General features: G+C 53.6%; 1 protein-coding gene across 1 annotated transcript in view; it reads left to right on the forward strand.

The window, feature by feature from the left end:
* Window positions 1-18977, forward strand: part of LOC147091457 (adaptin ear-binding coat-associated protein 1-like) — a 51998-nt gene that overhangs the window by 726 nt on the left and 32295 nt on the right. The window contains exons 2-4 of the mRNA XM_085976602.1: window positions 4431-4585; window positions 15780-15861; window positions 16715-16823. Coding sequence (XP_085832728.1) covers window positions 4431-4585; window positions 15780-15861; window positions 16715-16823 — 346 coding nt within the window. The remainder of the gene's footprint in view (window positions 1-4430; window positions 4586-15779; window positions 15862-16714; window positions 16824-18977) is intronic.

An 18977-nucleotide genomic window follows, 5' to 3' on the forward strand; every position in this document is an offset into this window, starting at 1 on the left:
CCTGCCCGAGTTCCCCCTCCCCCCTGCCCGAGTTCCCCCTCCCCCCTGCCCGAGTTCCCCCTCCCCCCTGCCCGAGTTCCCCCTCCCCCCCTGCCCGAGTTCCCCCTCCCCCCTGCCCGAGTTCCCCTCCCCCCTGCCCGAGTTCCCCCTCCCCCTCCCCCCTGCCCGAGTTCCCCCTCCCCCCCTGCCCGAGTTCCCCCTCCCCCCTGCCCGAGTTCCCCTCCCCCCTGCCCGAGTTCCCCCTCCCCCCTGCCCGAGTTCCCCTCCCCCCTGCCCGAGTTCCCCCTCCCCCCTGCCCGAGTTCCCCCTCCCCCCTGCCCGAGTTCCCCCTCCCCCCTGCCCGAGTTCCCCCTCCCCCCTGCCCGAGTTCCCCCTCCCCCCTGCCCGAGTTCCCCCTCCCCCCCTGCCCGAGTTCCCCCTCCCCCCTGCCCGAGTTCCCCCTCCCCCCCTGCCCGAGTTCCCCCTCCCCCCTGCCCGAGTTCCCCCTCCCCCCTGCCCGAGTTCCCCCTCCCCCTGCCCGAGTTCCCCCTCCCCCCTGCCCGCGTTCCCCCTCCCCCCTGCCCGAGTTCCCCCTCCCCCCTGCCCGAGTTCCCCTCCCCCCTGCCCGAGTTCCCCCTCCCCCCTGCCCGAGTTCCCCCTCCCCCCCTGCCCGAGTTCCCCCTCCCCCCTGCCCGAGTTCCCCTCCCCCTGCCCGAGTTCCCCCTCCCCCCCTGCCCGAGTTCCCCCTCCCCCCTGCCCCGAGTTCCCCCTCCCCCCTGCCCGAGTTCCCCCTCCCCCCTGCCCGAGTTCCCCCCTCCCCCCCTGCCCGAGTTCCCCCTCCCCCCTGCCCGAGTTCCCCCTCCCCCCTGCCCGAGTTCCCCCTCCCCCCTGCCCGAGTTCCCCTCCCCCCTGCCCGAGTTCCCCTCCCCCCCGCCCGAGTTCCCCCTCCCCCCCGCCCGAGTTCCCCCTCCCCCCCGCCCGAGTTCCCCCTCCCCCCCTGCCCGAGTTCCCCCTCCCCCCCGCCCGAGTTCCCCCTCCCCCCCGCCCGAGTTCCCCTCCCCCCCGCCCGAGTTCCCCCTCCCCCCCGCCCGAGTTCCCCCTCCCCCCCGCCCGAGTTCCCCCTCCCCCCCGCCCGAGTTCCCCCTCCCCCCCCGCCCGAGTTCCCCCTCCCCCGCCCGAGTCCCCCCCCCCGCCCGAGTTCCCCCTCCCCCCCGCCCGAGTTCCCCCTCCCCCCGCCCGAGTTCCCCCTCCCCCCCGCCCGAGTTCCCCTCCCCCCCGCCCGAGTTCCCCCTCCCCCCCGCCCGAGTTCCCCCTCCCCCCCGCCCGAGTTCCCCCTCCCCCCCGCCCGAGTTCCCCCTCCCCCCCGCCCGAGTTCCCCTCCCCCCCCGCCCGAGTTCCCCCTCCCCCCCCGCCCGAGTTCCCCCTCCCCCCCCCGCCCGAGTTCCCCCTCCCCCCCCGCCCGAGTTCCCCCCCTCCCCCCCCCGCCCGAGTTCCCCCTCCCCCCCCGCCCGAGTTCCCCCTCCCCCCGCCCGAGTTCCCCTCCCCCCCGGCCCGAGTTCCCCCTCCCCCCCCGCCCGAGTTCCCCCCGTCCCCCCCCCCCGCCCGAGTTCCCCCCTCCCCCCCCGCCCGAGTTCCCCCCTCCCCCCCCGCCCGAGTTCCCCCTCCCCCCCCGCCCGAGTTCCCCCTCCCCCCCCGCCCGAGTTCCCCCTCCCCCCCCGCCCGAGTTCCCCCTCCCCCCCCGCCCGAGTTCCCCCTCCCCCCCCCCGCCCCCGAGTTCCCCCTCCCCCCCGCCCGAGTTCCCCTCCCCCCCCGCCCGAGTTCCCCCTCCCCCCCCGCCCGAGTTCCCCCTCCCCCCCCCGCCCGAGTTCCCCCTCCCCCCCCGCCCGAGTTCCCCCTCCCCCCCCGCCCGAGTTCCCCCTCCCCCCCCCCCGCCCGAGTTCCCCCTCCCCCCCCGCCCGAGTTCCCCCTCCCCCCCCGCCCGAGTTCCCCCTCCCCCCCCGCCCGAGTTCCCCCTCCCCCCCCGCCCGAGTTCCCCCTCCCCCCCGCCCGAGTTCCCCCTCCCCCCCCGCCCGAGTTCCCCTCCCCCCCCGCCCGAGTTCCCCTCCCCCCTGCCCGAGTTCCCCCTCCCCCCTGCCCGAGTTCCCCTCCCCCTGCCCGAGTTCCCCCTCCCCCCTGCCCGAGTTCCCCCTCCCCCCTGCCCGAGTTCCCCCTCCCCCCTGCCCGAGTTCCCCCTCCCCCCTGCCCGAGTTCCCCCTCCTCCCCGCCCGAGTTCCCCCTCCCCCCCCGCCCGAGCTCCCCCTCCCCCCATGCCCGAGTTCCTCCCCCCCCTGCCCGAGTTCCCCCTCCCCCCCTGCCCGAGTTCCCCCTCCCCCCCCTGCCCCGAGTTCCCCCCTCCCCTGCCCGAGTTCCCCCTCCCCCCCTGCCCGAGTTCCCCCTCCCCCCCTGCCCGAGTTCCCCCTCCCCCCCTGCCCGAGTTCCCCCTCCCCCCCATGCCCGAGTTCCTCCCCCCATGCCCGAGTTCCTCCCCCCCCTGCCCGAGTTCCCCCTCCCCCCTGCCCGAGTTCCCCCTCCCCCCCTGCCCGAGTTCCCCCTCCCCCCCTGCCCGAGTTCCCCCTCCCCCCCTGCCCGAGTTCCCCCTCCCCCCCCTGCCCGAGTTCCCCCTCCCCCCTGCCCGAGTTCCCCCTCCCCCCTGCCCGAGTTCCCCCTCCCCCCCTGCCCGAGTTCCCCCTCCCCCCTGCCCGAGTTCCCCCTCCCCCCTGCCCGAGTTCCCCCTCCCCCCCTGCCCGAGTTCCCCCTCTCCCCCCCCCCCCTGCCCGAGTTCCCCCTCCCCCCCCCGCCCGAGTTTCCCCCTCCCTCCCCGCCCGAGTTCCCGAACTCCCCCACCCCCCCCCCCCCCCCCCCCGTCCCTCCGGCTCCCCCCCCTGGCTCCCCCCCTGACTCCCCCTCCTCCTCTCTCACCCTCTGATTCCCTCTCTTCCTCTTTCCCCTCCCCCCCCCCACGGCCACCAACTGATCCAGCGACCTTCTCCTTACGGAGCCAAGGAAAGCGTGGCTGCAACTACTGGGTACTGTGCATGCGCAGAAGGCCACAGAGATGTTCGTTCCAAGAATCACAGCATCATTATCAATCCCTATGTAAACGTCACGGAGTCATTACACTCTCCTGCCTGTGGTGGCGCTGCGGAGCTCGGTCTTTTCAACTTCCAGGACCGAGATTGACGAGCCTTCCTAATACCTCTGGATTTGTAACGCAGATTGAAAGGCCACAATGATGGCAACGGTGGTAACAGGCTGGTACTGTGGCCTTTGAAGTACACTGTCCAGTTGCGCCCTCCCGCAATCCCGTGTCTCGTTTATGCGCTTTAAGTTTATCCTATTTGACCCTGAGATGACCTTCCGACCATATATCCGCTCCATCACCAAGACCACCGAATCTCACCGCTGTAATATCGCCCCCACCCCTGCTGCTGGAACCCTCATCCAGGCCTTTGTTACCTCGAGACTTGACTAGTCCAATACATAGAAACATAGAAGATAGGAGCAGGAGTAGGCCATTCGGCCCCTCGAGCCTGCTCCGCCATTCAATGCGATCATGGCTGATCATCCAAATTCAGTACCATAGCGAGAGGGTTCGAGTACAGGAACAAGGATGTCTTGCTGCAGTTGTACAGGGTCTTGGTGAGACCACATCTTGAGTATTGTGTGCAGTTTTGGTCGTCTTATCTGAGGAAGGATGTTCTTGCCATGGAGGGAGTGCAGCGAAGATTCACCAGACTGATACCTGGGATGGCAGGAATGACGTATGAGGAGAGATTGGGTCGATTAGGCTTATTCGCTAGAGTTTAGAAGAATGAGAGGGGATCTCATTGAAACTTATACAATTCTGACAGCACTAGACAGACTAGATGCAGGAAGGATGTTCCCGATGGTGGGGGAGTCCAGAACCAGGGGTCACTGTCTAAGGATAAGGGGTAAGCCATTTAGGACAGAGATGAGGAGGAATTTCTTCACCCAGAGAGTGGTGAACCTGTGGAATTCTCTACCACAGAAGGCAGTTGAGGCCAATTCATTAAATATATTCAAGAAGGAGTTGGATATATTTCTTAAGGCTAAAGGGATCAAGGGATATGGGGAGAAAGCAGGGACAGGGTACTGAATTTGGATGATCAGCCATGATCGCATTGAATGGCGGAGCAGGCTCGAGGGGCCGAATGGCCTACTCCTGCTCCTATCTTCTATGTTTCTATATCGGCCGATCCTTCATCGTCGCTGGGTCAAAATGCTGCAACTCCCTCCCTAACAGCACTGTGGGAGTACCTTCACCACACGGACTGCAGCGGTTCAAGAAGGCGGCTCACCACCACCTTCTCGAGGGCAACTAGTGATGGGCAATAAATGCTGGCATTGCCCAGCGACGCCCACATCCCATAAACGAATTTTAAAAAAAATAGCTACTTTCCTTTACGCAGCTCAATTCTCGTGTTTTTGCTTTCCACCGCAGGAGAGCTCTTTGCTCAGGCGCCGGTGGAGACCTACCCGGGCATCGCCGTGGAGAGCGTCGCCGACTCCAGCCGCTACTTTGTGCTCCGCATCCAGGACGGATCCGGTAAGGAGGAAGGCGGGCGCCGGCAAATCACGGGCGCCGGCCTGTCGCGGGCGCCAAAATCGCCAGCGGCGGCCATTTCGGACGCCTTCCCGTGCCTCGGCGCGGTGGGGAAGGCCAACCGGCGGCCCTGGCCGTTTCGCAGGCTGTGGCCACCTAACGGGACGCGGGCCGCGAGAGTTTTTTCGTCCAGTTCTGGGGCACCGCCCTTTGGGAAGGGCGGGAAGGCCTTGGAGAAGGGTACACCGTTCACTGAAAGCCAACATGTAGAGGAGACCGCATCGTGAGCAGCGAGTACAGTACACTAAATTGCAAGAAGTACAAGCCAATAGCATATGAAAAGCTTGGCACTTTGAGTTTGTAACTCAGTAATCTCAACACAACAGCGAAATACTGCGGATGCTGGAAATCTGAAATAACAACAGAAAACGCTGGAAATACTCAGCAGGCCAGGCAGCATCCGTGGAGAGAGAAACAGGGTTAAAGTTTCAGGTCTGGGACCCTTCATCAGAACTGGAAAAAACTGGAGATGTAACAGATTAAGCAGGTGCAGAGACTGCGGGGGGGAGGTTTATGAGGGGAGGAAGGAAATAAAAGAACCTACTGTGCTTAGGTAAGAGGCAGGAAAGATAAAAATGTTGCAAATGGGGATGGCAAAATCATACAGCATGAAAAATGGGGGCCGGTTATTGTCTGAAATTGTTGAACTTTATGTCGAGTCCGGAAGGCTGTAAAGTGCCTAATCGAAAGATGAGGTGCTGTTCCTCGAGCTTATGTTGAGCTTCATTGGAACAGTGTAATAGGCCGAGGCCGGTGAGGTCAGAGTAGGAGTGAAGCGGAGAATTAAAGTGACAGGCGACCGGAAGCTCAGGGTCACCCTTACGGACTGAACGGAGGTGTTCCGCAAAGCGGTCGCCCAATCTGCGTTTGGTCTCCCCAATGTAGAGGAGACCGCATCGTGAGCAGCGAGTGCAGTATATTAAATTGCAAGAAGTACAAGTCAATCGCTGTTTCCCCCTGGAAGGGGTATTGGGGCCCTGGGCGGTGGGAAGGGAGGAGGTAAAAGGGCAGGTGTTGCATCTCCTGCGCTTGCACGAGAAGGTGCCGGGCGAAGGAGAAGGGCTGTTAGGGGTGATAGAGGAGTGGACCAGGGTGTCGCAGAGGGACTCTGTAATCTCCTCCAGCTCTACAACCCTTCGAGATCACTGGGCTCCTCCAGTTATGACCTCATGCGCGTCCCCCCGATTTTTGCATCGCTCCACCATTGGCGGCCGTGCCTTCGGCTGCCTGGGCCCTAAGCTCTGGAATTCCCTCCCTAAACCTCTCCAGCCTCTCGTTCCTCCTTTAAGATGCTGCTTAAAAACCTACCTCTTTGACCAAGATTCTGGCCACGTAATTTCTCCACTTTGGTAGGAAAAACAGAAAGGCAGAGTGTTGTAGGAAAAATGATTCCTCGGAAACTAGACTTTGAGTAAGAGAGACAACTTTATTAAATGACAGAGCTCTGGGAGAAGAGTCTGCGAGAGCACCTTCTCCCCGATTGTAGTACGTGCCGAGCTTATATACAATTCCAAGAAGTTGGTTTTAGATCATTTACATTCATCCAATCAATTCGTTTATTAGCGCATATCGTTATTTTCCTCCAGTCAGGAGTTTACACACTTGTGTTGCCAATTCTGCCTCTTCAGGTCTTCGTTCCGTCTTGTTCCCCGGCGGAATGTGATTAGTTCGATAATAGGATACAAGTGATTAGTTCGATGATAGGATACCAGTGAACCTTGTTAGTCCTCAGTGATTCAATTAGTCCCAGTCAGCGAATTTGTTGTTTGTGTCTTTTCCAGCAAAATCTTGTCCAGCAATCTTGTCCAGCAAAATTTTATTCTAACAATCCCTCCTCTTGGTCCTGGAGCACGATTCATTTGCTCCCAGATGACCATCCTCGGTCCCCCTTTCGTCGGTGCTTACAGCCACTGGCTTATGTCCGGGGGTTCGGTTGTTCCTTCGACAGCGTCGTATTGGTGTTCTTCCTCCCTTGGTAGCAGGTTGGTGTGTTCCTCCTCGATAGAGGCGATCGGCATCACGGTTTTCATAGCAGTTTGGCAACACAACTTTATAAGGCTCAGCGCACAACACATCAACATACAAATTACAACTATTATTATTATTCCTTGCATCATCCACGCTCCCCACCCGGTTTTCCCTAGCAACCAATCAAGCCACCCTGTGCTTGTGGGTTGATGGAGCTTCTTTATTTCTTCTTGGATATGATTTGCTAGGCTCGTGATATTCTCGGAGCTATCTGGGACATATGTACAGCAGTCTGTCCCGATCAGGGCACAGCTGCCTCCTTGCGCCGCCAACAGATAATCTAGGGCTATCCTATTCTGTAAGGCGGTGGTCCGGATCGCCACCATTTCGGCACTCATTTCTCTAAGGGACTCAGCCGTATCGTTGGCTATTTGTTCGAGCACTGCTGCCATGTTTATCGATTCCCTTGCTATTTTTCCTGTTCCGTACCAGGGGAATGCTATAAGCCCAGAATCTTTCGGTTTCCGTAATAGCTCTCTTAACACGCTTGGCTGGTTGCCATAACGACTGGTACCCGTAGTGGTGGGTTAGGGAGGATAAATAATGGATGTATGGTACTATGTAACCTATATAGCATGACCCAGTCCAGGTTCGTGGAAGCCATGGATACGCCTTATATCCGCAAATGAAATAGGTATTATTATAGGCCTCAAATTTGTTCCAAAGTTGGTACATGATCCCAGGTATTCCCCTCCAGGGTAGATTGCTAGTCCGGTTTAGCACTTCGGATAAATTAAACGTTCCCACGTAGGGCCATTCTAGGGCACCTGGTGGTTTAATACTGGTTTTGGTTAAAGTGTAATTATACTTGCACTTCCTCCATCCAACCACTAACCCTATCTCGTCATAGTTTACCAAGCAGACTTCCCCCTCTGCATTGTTTAGTTTTCCCCCTGTGCTGACTAATAGCTCTTCTGGATACCTTCGATTATCGTACTGGGGACGAAACCATCCTTTAAAGTTTGTGGGGTTATACCCTGCCTGTTTCCACTCAAGTTCCAGCTGATCTGGATTCAAGCTATTTTGGGTTTGTATGGTATCCTCCTTATTCCAGGTGGTATTAGAGTATAATAACCACCCTACCATCTCCTCTACCTTAAAGGGGATAGGCCTTAATGGGATTCCTCCCCCCGTATGGGTGGGCACATGGGCGCACACCCAGCAGGAGCTTTGGCCCATTTTTTTTCGCATAGACATTATGACATATACAGAAAGGTATTTACATGCAATCCTCTCTCTTTACGTAAATGGGGTACCGCGCTTCCCGTGACAATATGAAATAACGCCATTACCCATAATACTCTAAACATGATTAATATATCACGACAGCCCAGTCTTTACAGGAATTTTATGACAAAGGGTATGCAGATCACCTGTAAAACAGATTCAGAAAGTAGCCAGTCAGTTGTCTTTATATACTTTCAATTGTGTCCAATGCTTCCATACTCCTTTACCCCTTATGTCTAGACAGGCGCAGGTATCCCCACTGATTATGATTTCATATGGCCCACTCCATTTTGGGGCGAACCCTGGTTTGCTGGGCAGAGTTTTCACCGTGACTTTACTACCCGCTGAGGGAACATAAGCCGTCATTGTGAGCTCTTGTGCCCGATCCTTGTCCTCCTGATTATCGCGGACATTCTTTCGCATCTCCTTTAATTGAGTGCTAAGTTCCAGAACGTATCGTTTTAGTCTATCTTTTAAAGGGCCTACATCGGCCCCACCTGTTATGATGCCTTCTGGCAATTGCATCGCCCTTCCTGTCATCAATTCATAAAGGGTCGAGCCTGTCGTTCGGTTTTCAGTGGCTCGCAGCTTCATTAGGATAATGGGCAATACTTCAGTCCAGGTTTTCCCTGACGTCTGCATTGCCTTTGCCAATGCATTTTTAAGGGTTCGGTTCATTCGTTCCACCATGCCCGAACTTTGAGGGTGGTATAGGATGTGGAATTTTTGTTTAATTCCCATTAATTGGCATACCATTTTTATGACACTCCCGGTAAAGTGGGTACCTTGATCAGAGTCCATTTGAATTGGTATTCCCCACCTGGGGATTACTTCTTCAGCTAAGACTCTGGCAACCGTCAAAGCGGTGCAATTTCGCGTGGGGAAAGCCTCTACCCAGCGGGTGAATTGGTCTGTGACCACGAGGCAGTATGTTTTGCCGTGTGTCGGTGGAAGGGGACCTGTGAAGTCTATTTGTATATGCTCCCAGGGCCCTCGTGGCCTTGGTTGATGTCCCATTTTGACCTTTATGGGTCGCCCGGGGTTATACTGCGCATAAGTGATACATCGATTGCAGTATCTCGCGATATCTCTTCCCATCCCCTTCCACCACCATTCTTTGCTGAGGCTTCCCATCATTGCTTCTCTCCCTGAGTGTACAAGCCCATGGCGGAGTTCTAATAGCGTATTTTGAATGCACTTGGGGGCCATTACCCTGTTATCCTTTCGCCAGACATTATCGCTTCCCCGCTTTGCGCCTTGTTCTTCCCACGTACCTTTTTCGACGTCGGGGGTGTCCTCATGGAGTTCGTCAATACTTATCTCGTCCTCGGAGCTGCTCACAGCGGCTATTGGTACTTCTTCGATCCTTTCTTGCTCTAGCGCCCTTTGTGCTGCTTGGTCCGCAGCCTGGTTCCCCTGGTGATTTAACCAGTCCGGGCTAGTCCGGTCTGGTTCCCTCTGATGTGCCTTAATCTTAATTACTGCTACCTGTTGGGGTTTGTCGCTAGCTTCTAGGAGGGCTTCTATCCTCAGCTGGTGTTTTATGGGATTGCCTCCCGTAGTAATGAATCCCCTCCTACCCCATGCAGTCATATAATCATGGACCACCCCAAAGGCATACCTACTATCTGTGTAAATGTTCACGATTTTATTCTCTGACAACTCTAGTGCCTTGGTGAGAGCCACTAGCTCTGCCACTTAGGCCGATAGGCCTCCATCAATCCGTCCTGACTCTACGGTTTTTAATTCACCATTAACCACCGCCCACCCCGTTCGGGGCAGCCCATCTATGTACTTGCGTGAACCATCTACGTACAACGTCTCTTCCGCTGTCGCTAAAGGGGTGTCTTTTATCCTATCTTCTTCCAGGTTCATATCTACGTCCCCACAGTTGTGGGGCTCCCCAGTTCCCAGTATTCCTTCTGCCGGGTTCTCCCCCGTGTCTCTAACAATGGTTACTGCTTTACTCGGAGGGAGGAGGACGGCCTCCCACTTGGCACGTCTCATGTTCGAGACGGATCTTAATTTCCCGGTATTCAGCATCTCTACCAGAGTGTGTTTAGTGTGCAATATAATGTTTCCTGTCATTACTATCGGCTCACTAACCTTTACTGCCCAAGCCGCACAATCCAATGCAGCTATGCACCAGGAGAGCCCTGTGACTACCGGTCCCTCCGCTGTGGAATAGTAGGCGACAGGCCTTCTTTTATCCCCATGATCCTGTGTAACTACTGCTGTGTAAAACCCTTCTTCATTGTTGCAATGTATGTGGAAGTCCTTACTCATATCTGGCAGTCCTAGCCCTGGGGCTGATACTAGCTCAGACTTTAGTTGAGTATAAGCTTCCTCTTGTTCCGGTCCCCAATCTATCGGTTCCAACGCGGGTTTACCCCCTTTCACTAATCTTTGTATAGGTTCTGCTAATTTAGCGAACCCCGGGATAAAATTTCTACTGTAATTAAAGAGCCCCAGTACCTTCCTAACTCCGCGTACTGTTACGGGTCTCGGCATGCCCTGGACAGCGTGTTTCCTGTCCTGTGGCATTTCTTTAAGTCCTTGGGAGATTAGATGTCCCAGGTATAGGACCTGAGTTTTTCCGATCTGTGCTTTTTTAGGGCTTACCTTGAGGCCAGCCGTCTCTAGGGCCCTTAGTACTAAATATAGGGTTGCCAGATGGTCTGCCTTCGTTTCCGAGGCTATTAGTATGTCGTCGACGTACTGCAAAATAGTGCTTCCTTTAGGTATGATATACCTATCAATTCATCCAATGAAAAGCGACGAGTTAAGAAAGTAACTATAGGTTTTTATTGGCTAAATAACAGAGCCCACCCTCGTGGGTGATCGGATCCAACAAGGAGGAATACCAGCCAGTCGACCACCTTTATACCTGGGCAGGTAGGTGGAGCCATGGGCGGAGTCAGCAGTGGTCAGCCCAGGTATAACAGCGTGACAAGAGGCGACCTCGTATAGTGATACAACAGTGTGAACAGTGATAACGATATAACAGTGATAACTATAGTGTAACGATAGTGAACGACAAAAGTGGTTTACCACAAGGTACTTCTATCTGTTTTAGGATATCACTCATGACGCGGTGAAAAATAGCCGGGCTATTATGGAATCCCTGTGGCAATCGGGTCCACGTATATTGTTTATCCCCTACTGTGAATGCAAATTTCTCTTGTGATTCCGGATCTAATGGGAGTGCCCAGAATCCGTTAGCTATGTCTAAAACGGTGAATATCTTCTGTTCAGGGGATAGCCCATTCAAAATTGTTGAGGGACTGGCAACGATGGGGTGTAATTTAGGAGTGACCCTGTTGAGGGCCGTATAGTCTATAGTCAACCTATAACTCCCATCAGGTTTCTCTACTGGCCATGTGGGGGAATTAGTAGTGCTCGTGGTTTCCTCAGGATACCCCTTTCTACTAGCCCCTTCACTATGCCCACGACTGCCTTCCTGGCCTCCGCCTTTATTGGGTACTGGCGGTGTGGCTTGTGTTCTGGTCCGGGAATCTTAATAGGGTCGATACTAGCTTTTCCTGTATCTAACTTTGTTTCAGCCCATACCCCAATCACGGAATCACAAATGGCTCCGTATCCTCCCGTATCTTCGTGCCAGTCCCTGGTAGTTACGGTGGCCACCCCAAGGGTGCCAGTGTTATTTGCCAGTTGTCTAATCTTTTCCTTACGGCCATCCGCCTTTGGCCATGTTAACTTTCCTTTGCCACAATCAATTATTGCTTTGTACTCCCTCATTATATCATTACCTAATATTGTACTTTCATTATTTTTACACACATAGAATTTCATGGGGAGGTATATATTATCGATTTCCACCAGCTGCGTGGTGCTCAAGTGAGCTGGCACTTTAGTGCCATTGAGTCCTCGCAGGAGTATTGACTTACTAGTCGTGGGGAGGGGGAGGTTAGTGACGGAAACTGATGCGCCTGTGTCCACCAGCATTTCACATTGTCGGCCCCCGACTACTGCAGACACATAAATTCTCCCCTCCCTTTTACCTTTTATGGGGGCCACAGGACATCAACTACTACGCTTATATTCCTGCCATTACCAATTGGTGAATATCCCTTAGGTGCAACTGGTGCCCCCCTACCCAGACGGCGTTAAGTTCCGTCCAGAATTTAACATTCTGGCTCCGGGGCTGGAGTTTTCCTAAGACGGTCATGATCTGTTGTCTTTCCCCGGGAGTGAATGGTTTGTAACTGGCGGTGGGATTAGCCAATGTCCCGCCCCGACTCACAGGAGCCATCTCGACTATTTCAACGTCCCCCTTGCCTGCAGGGGCTGTTGGTTCTGCACTGTAATATGGGGGAAGGGAGGTGGCGTCTGGACAGGTCCCCATTCGCCCCCCCTCGTATACCTTACACTCTAATTCCTTTATAATCTTTGCTTGACATTTCGCCTTTGTCTCTAGTTCCGTAACCATCTGTACTTTGTCTTGTGCAACTTTCTTTATTACGTTTACTTGTTCAATGAGTCCTGCTAGTTGGTGTACTAATAACACTCCTGCCTTCTTGGTTTTATCCTTTGTCTGTTTAGTCAACCAGCTTCTCTGGAGTTCTAAAGTCTGTGACACATCCCAACCGTCTTTCTGCATCTTCTTAATTAACGACTGTCGGTTTGTCATATAAGAATATGTGAGGGAGCCCGAAGGTCCCCTCTTAACTTCCTCACCTGACATCGCCGCTGCTTCCCCGATCGTTCCTTCGTGTCTGGAGATCTGTTCCTTAGAGAGCCCCCCTATTCTTTCCTTCCAAGAATACCCGAGCTTCTTGTCGCACTCTATGCCAGCGTTCTCAGAGGTCCGGGTTTGTCTTTCTCTCAAAACTGCCCGGATGTGGAACGCTTGCTTGTTGGACGGGGTTTCTACCCCTCCCCGGTGTCTGTTTACCTGATCAGGGTCCTACAACACCGACACTAATAATCTCCTAGTTCACTTAGCAACATGATATAATGCAGAAAAATGTTAACCGTACTCGACTAGTATCACGACTTTAGAACACCTTGGAGTCTCGAGTCTCGGCACCTACTTCATGGTCCTGGCCTTCGCGTGGGGCATTTGCCCTCTTAACAACCGGCCTGAGGCTAGGTGTCTGAGACAAGTGTCCTCCTGATCCGAGGTTTTTCTTAGTTACTTAGTTACTATTACACAAATACAAATACACACATACAAATCAAGTAGTGTCTCTTACCCACTCAGTCTGTGTCCCAGATTCGTTTTGGTGCCGCTTCGCCGTTCAGTCGCCTTGTCGAGTGTCTCTGATTTATGGGCGGTCAAAAATCTGACTACTCACCCTGGTCACTGATTCGAACAACTGTTCAGCTCCGTGGCACCCTACTCGCAGCGCCAATATGTTGTAGGAAAAATGATTCCTCGGAAACTAGACTTTGAGTAAGAGAGACAACTTTATTAAATGACAGAGCTCTGGGAGGAGAGTCTGCAACCACGCGGTCTGCGAGAGCACCTTCTCCCCGATTGTAGTACGTGCCGAGCTTATATACAATTCCAAGAAGTTGGTTTTAGATCATTTACATTCATCCAATCAATTCGTTTATTAGCGCATATCGTTATTTTCCTCCAGTCAGGAGTTTACACACTTGTGTTGCCAATTCTGCCTCTTCTGGTCTTCGTTCCGTCTTGTTCCCCGGCGGAATGTGATTAGTTCGATAATAGGATACAAGTGATTAGTTCGATGATAGGATACCAGTGAACCTTGTTAGTCCGCAGTGATTCAATTAGTCCCAGTCAGCGAATTTGTTGTTTGTGTCTTTTCCAGCAAAATCTTGTCCAGCAATCTTGTCCAGCAAAATTTTATTCTAACACAGAGTATTATTCAAATGGTGCTAGATTGGGAAATGTTGATGTACAGAGGGACCTGGGTGTCCTTGTACACCAGTCACTGAAAGCAATCATGTAGATGCAGCAAGCAGTTAGGAAGGCAAATGGTATGTTGGCCTTCATTGCAAGAGGATTTGAGGACAGGAGCAAGGATGTCTTACTAGTTATACAGGCAAAAGCAAAAGCTGGACTCAACATAGAGAAAGACTTATATGAAATAATACTGAGTGGCCTGCGGGCGGTGCTGTCCAGGGAGAGTATAAATACTCGGGCACGGGCCCAGCTTGCTCAGGACATTCTTTAACAGGAACTAGTGAAGGACACAACTAGACTCCATGTTGTAAAACAGTTGATTAAAGCTTTGTTTAACGCTTAGACCAAGTGCCTAGTAGTTTTCTTACGTCAATAACCTCGGCCCCTATCACATATATATAGATTTCTTTTTTTTATCCACAATTCTTGTTTGCCCTTTTACTTTCTCCTTCCCTCCCACATGGCCGCTGTCCTTCACTCTGCCAGCACAATTCACACCCCATCTAGAGCCATCCTATGTTCCTTAACCTGTCCCATTACCACCTCCTCTCGCCTTGAATATCTCTTAATGTCTCTCAATGTCTCTTAATCTCTCCTGCTTTCTATCCTATCACAGACCTTCCCTTTTGTCCTTTCATCCCCTCCCCCTTTTTCCCAGCCTCTAAACTTGCTTTCCATCTCCTGCTTTTTTCCAGTTCTGACGAATGGTTTCGACCTGAAACATTGACTCTGTTTCTCTCTCTCCGCGGATGCTGCCTGGCCTGCTGCGTTTTTCCAGCGTTTTCTGTTGTTATTACAGCTATACAGGGCCTTGGTGAGACCACACCTGGAGTACTGTGTGCAGTTTTGGTCTCCTTATCTAAGAAAGGATATACTTGCCATAGAGGGAGTGCAGCGAAGGTTCACCAGACTGAGTCCTGGGATGGCAGGACTGTCGTATGAGGAGAGATTGGGTCGACTAGGCCTGTATTCACTAGGGTTTAGAAGAATGAGAGGGGATCTCATTGAAAGGTATAAAATTCTGACAGGGCTAGACAGACTGGTTGTCGGGAGGATGTTTCCCCTGGCTGGGGGTTCTAGAACGAGGATCAGAGTCTCAGTATACGGGGTAGGACATTTAGGACTGAGATGAGGAGAAATTTCTTCACTCGGAGGGTGGTGAACCTGTAGAATTCTCTACCACAGAAGGCTGTGGAGGCCAAGTCACTGAATATATTTAAGAAGGAGATAGATAGATTTCTAGACACAAAAGGCATCAAGGGGTATTCTAACAGGACTAGTTGTGTGCAGTTTTGGTCGCCTTATCTGAGGAAGAATGTTCTTGCCATGGAGGGAGTGCAGCGAAGATTCACCAGACTGATACCTGGGATGGCAGGAATGACGTATGAGGAGAGATTGGCTCGATTAGGCTTATATTCGCTAGAGTTTAGAAGAATGAGAGGGGATCTCATTGAAACTTATAAAATTCTAACAGGACTAGACAGACTAGATGCAGGAAGGATGTTCCCGATGGTCGGGGAGTCCAGAACCAGGGGTCACAGTCTAAGGATAAGGGGTAAGCCATTCAGGACAGAGATGAGGAGGAATTTCTTCACCCAGAGAGTGGTGAACCTGTGGAATTCTCGACCACACAAGGCAGTTGAGGCCAATTCATTAAATATATTCAAGAAGGACTTAGATATATTTCTTGAGGCTAAAGGGATCAAGGGATATGGGGAGAAGGCAGGGACAGGGTACTGAATTTGGATGATCAGCCATGATCTCATTGAATGGCGGAACAGGCTCGAGGGGCCGAATGGCCTACTCCTGCTCCTATCTTCTATGTATGGGGAGAGAGCGGGAATATGGTATTGAGATAGAGGGCCATGATAATATGAGTGGCAGAGAAGGCTCGAAGGGCCGAATGGCCTACTCCTGCTCCTATTTTACTATGTTTCTATGTTTCTACGTAACACTTAGCGTCTCCCTTTTATCTGATGGCAACAGGTCGTAGCGCCTTCATCGGAGTGGGGTTCAGCGATCGCGGAGACGCCTTCGACTTCAATGTGACACTCCAGGATCACTTCAAGTACGTTTACCTCTCCCGCCCTGCATGTAAGCCCCAGAGAGAGGGGCAGCGGGATAGTGAGGGGCAGCGAGCAGTCACACACACAGTCGGACTGGAGCTGGGAAGGTTTCCGAGGGGGTTGCACGCATGAGCTCAAGGTGTCGGCGATTGGCTCAAGTGCGCTCTCTCTCGCCTCCGAGTCAAGAGGTCGTGGGTTCGAGCCCCCATAAAATCAAGCCCAACACAACTAGTGCCAGTACTGAGGCAGCGCCGCACTGTCGGAGGGGCAGTACTGAGGCAGCGCTGCACTGTCGGAGGGGCAGAACTGATTAATCTCTGCACTGTCTGAGGGGCAGTACTGAGGGAGCGCTGCACTGTCGGAGGGGCAGTACTGAGGGAGCGCTACAGTGTCGGAGGGGCAGTACTGAGGGAGCGTTGCACTGTCGGAGGGGCAGTACTGAGGGAGCGTTGCACTGTCGCAGGGGCAGTACTGAGGGAGCGCTGCACTGTCGGAGGGGCAGTACTGAGGGAGCGCTGCACTGTCGGAGGGGCAGTACTGAGGGAGCGCCGCACTGTCGGAGGGGCAGTACTGACGGAGCGCTGCACTGTTGGAGGGGCAGTACTGAGGGAGCGCCGCACTCTCGGAGGGGCAGTACTGAGGGAGCGCTGCATTCTCGGAGGGGCAGTACTGAGGGAGTGCCGCACTGTCGGAGGGGCAGTACTGACGGAGCGCTGCACTATTGGAGGGGCAGTACTGAGGGAGCGCCGCACTCTCGGAGGGGCAGTACTGAGGGAGCGCCGCACTCTCGGAGGGGCAGTACTGAGGGAGTCCTCCCCTCGGTCCAGTAATCGTGTGATTGATTTCTCCCTCTAGGTGGGTGAAGCAGGATGCGGAGCTGTCGAAACAGGAGCAGAATCTGGACACTGGGCCTAAGCTAGACCTGGGCTTCAAAGAGGGTCAAACTATCCAGCTGCATATCGGGGTATGTTACAGGTTAAGGGGAACTTCTGTTCGCCGCCTCCTTCTTGATATTGGCAGATGAGTGAGAACAAATATAGGCGGTAAGGTAGTGTGGGGGTTATATTACTAGAATCTGGTGTTATAATCCGGAGATAAAAACAGAAAATACAACGCTGGAAGGCAGGAGAGATTAAAGACAAAAAGGAGATGGTAATGGGACAAGTTAAGGAGCAAAAGATGACTCTAGACGAGGTGTAAATGGCGATGGCAAAATCATCAACAGCTGTCATGTGAGAGAAGAAACTGGTAAGTTGGCCTTCGTAGCGAGAGGGTTCGAGTACAGGAACAAGGATGTCTTGCTGCAGTTGTACAGGGCCTTGGTGAGACCACACCTTGTGTATTGTGTGCAGTTTTGTTCACCTTATCTGAGGAAGGATGTTCTTGCCATGGAGGGAGTGCAGCGAAGATTCACCAGACTAATACCTGGGATGGCAGGAATGACGTATGAGGAGAGATTGGGTCGATTGGGCTTATACTCGCTGGAGTTTAGAAGAATGAGAGGGGATCTCATTGAAACTTATAAAATTCTAACAGGACTAGACAGACTAGATGCAGGAAGGATGTTCCCGATGGCGGGGAGTCCAGAAGCAGGGGTCACAGTCTAAGGATAAGGGGTAAGCCATTTAGGACAGAGATGAGGAGGAATTTCTTCACCCAGAGAGTGGTGAACCTGTGGAATTCTCTACCACAGAAGGCAGTTGAGGCCAATTCATTAAATATATTCAAGAAGGAGTTGGATATATTTCTTAAGGCTAAAGGGATCAAGGGATATGGGGAGAAGGCAGGGACCGGGTACTGAATTTGGATGATCAGCCATGATCTCATTAAATGGCGGAGCAGGCTCGAGGGGCCGAATGGTCTACCCCTGCTCCTATCTTCTATGTTTCTATGAAAAAAAGAAATAAATTATAAAAATAAGGGCTGAGGTTATAGCCTGAAATTGTTGACCTCGATGTTGAGTCCGGCAGGCTGCAAAGTGCCTAATCGAAAGATGAGGTGCTGTTCCTCGAGCTTACGTTGAGCTTCATTGGAACAATGCAAGAGGCCGAGGACAGAGAGATCAGAGTGGGAGTGGAGCGGAGAATTAAAGTGACAGGTGACCGGAAGCTTGGGGTCCTCCTTACGGGCTGAACGGAGGTGTTCCCCCAAAGCGGTCGCCCAATCTGCGTTTGGTCTCCCCAATGTACAGGAGACCACATCGTGAGCAGCGAATACAGTATACTAGATTGCAAGAAGTACAAGTATATCGCTCTTTCACCTGGAAGGAGACAGCCATTCAGCCCATCGAGTCCGTGCCGGCTTTCTGTGGAGCAATCCAGTCAGTCCCATAATCCAGTCAATCTCTATAACCCTGCAAGTTTATTTCCCTCAAGTGCCTATAAGATTTCCTTTTAAAATCATTGATCGTGTCCGCTTCCACCACCCTCGTCGGCAACATGTTCCAGGTCATTACCACATGCTGCGTAAAAAAAATTCTTCCTCACATTGTTGGAATAAACGGGTCTTTTTCCAAGTGGCAGGCAGCGACTAGTGGAGTATCGCAGGGATCGGTGCTAAGACCCCAGCTATTCACAATATATATAAATGATCTAGACGAGGGAACTAGATGTCATATCTCCAAGTTTGCAGACGACACAAAGCTGGGTGGGCGTGTGTGCTGTGAGGAGGATGCCGAGAACCTCCAATATGATTTGGACAGGTTGGGTGATTGGGCAGATGCAGTATAATGTGGATAAATGCGAGGTTATCCACTTTGGTGGCAAAAACAGGAAGGCAGATTATTATCTGAACGGCAATAGATTGGGAGAAGGGGAAGTGCAACGAGACCTGGGTGTCCTTGTGCACCAGTCGCTGAAGGTAAGCATGCAGGTGCAGCAGGTGGTTCAGAAGGCAAATGGTATGTTGGCCTTCGTAGCGAGAGGATTCGAGTACAGGAGCAAGGATGTCTTGCTGCAGTTGTACAGGGCCTTGGTGAGACCACACCTTGAGTATTGTGTGCAGTTTTGGTCACCTTATCTGAGGAAGGATGTTCTTGCCATGGAGGGAGTGCAGCGAAGATTCACCAGACTAATACCTGGGATGGCAGGAATGACGTATGAGGAGAGATTGGGTCGAT

This window comes from Somniosus microcephalus, unplaced genomic scaffold, assembly GCF_052327205.1.
Source record: "Somniosus microcephalus isolate GS21.2 unplaced genomic scaffold, FLI_Smic_1.0 unresolved_chr3, whole genome shotgun sequence".
NCBI classification, from domain to species: Eukaryota; Metazoa; Chordata; class Chondrichthyes; order Squaliformes; family Somniosidae; genus Somniosus; species Somniosus microcephalus.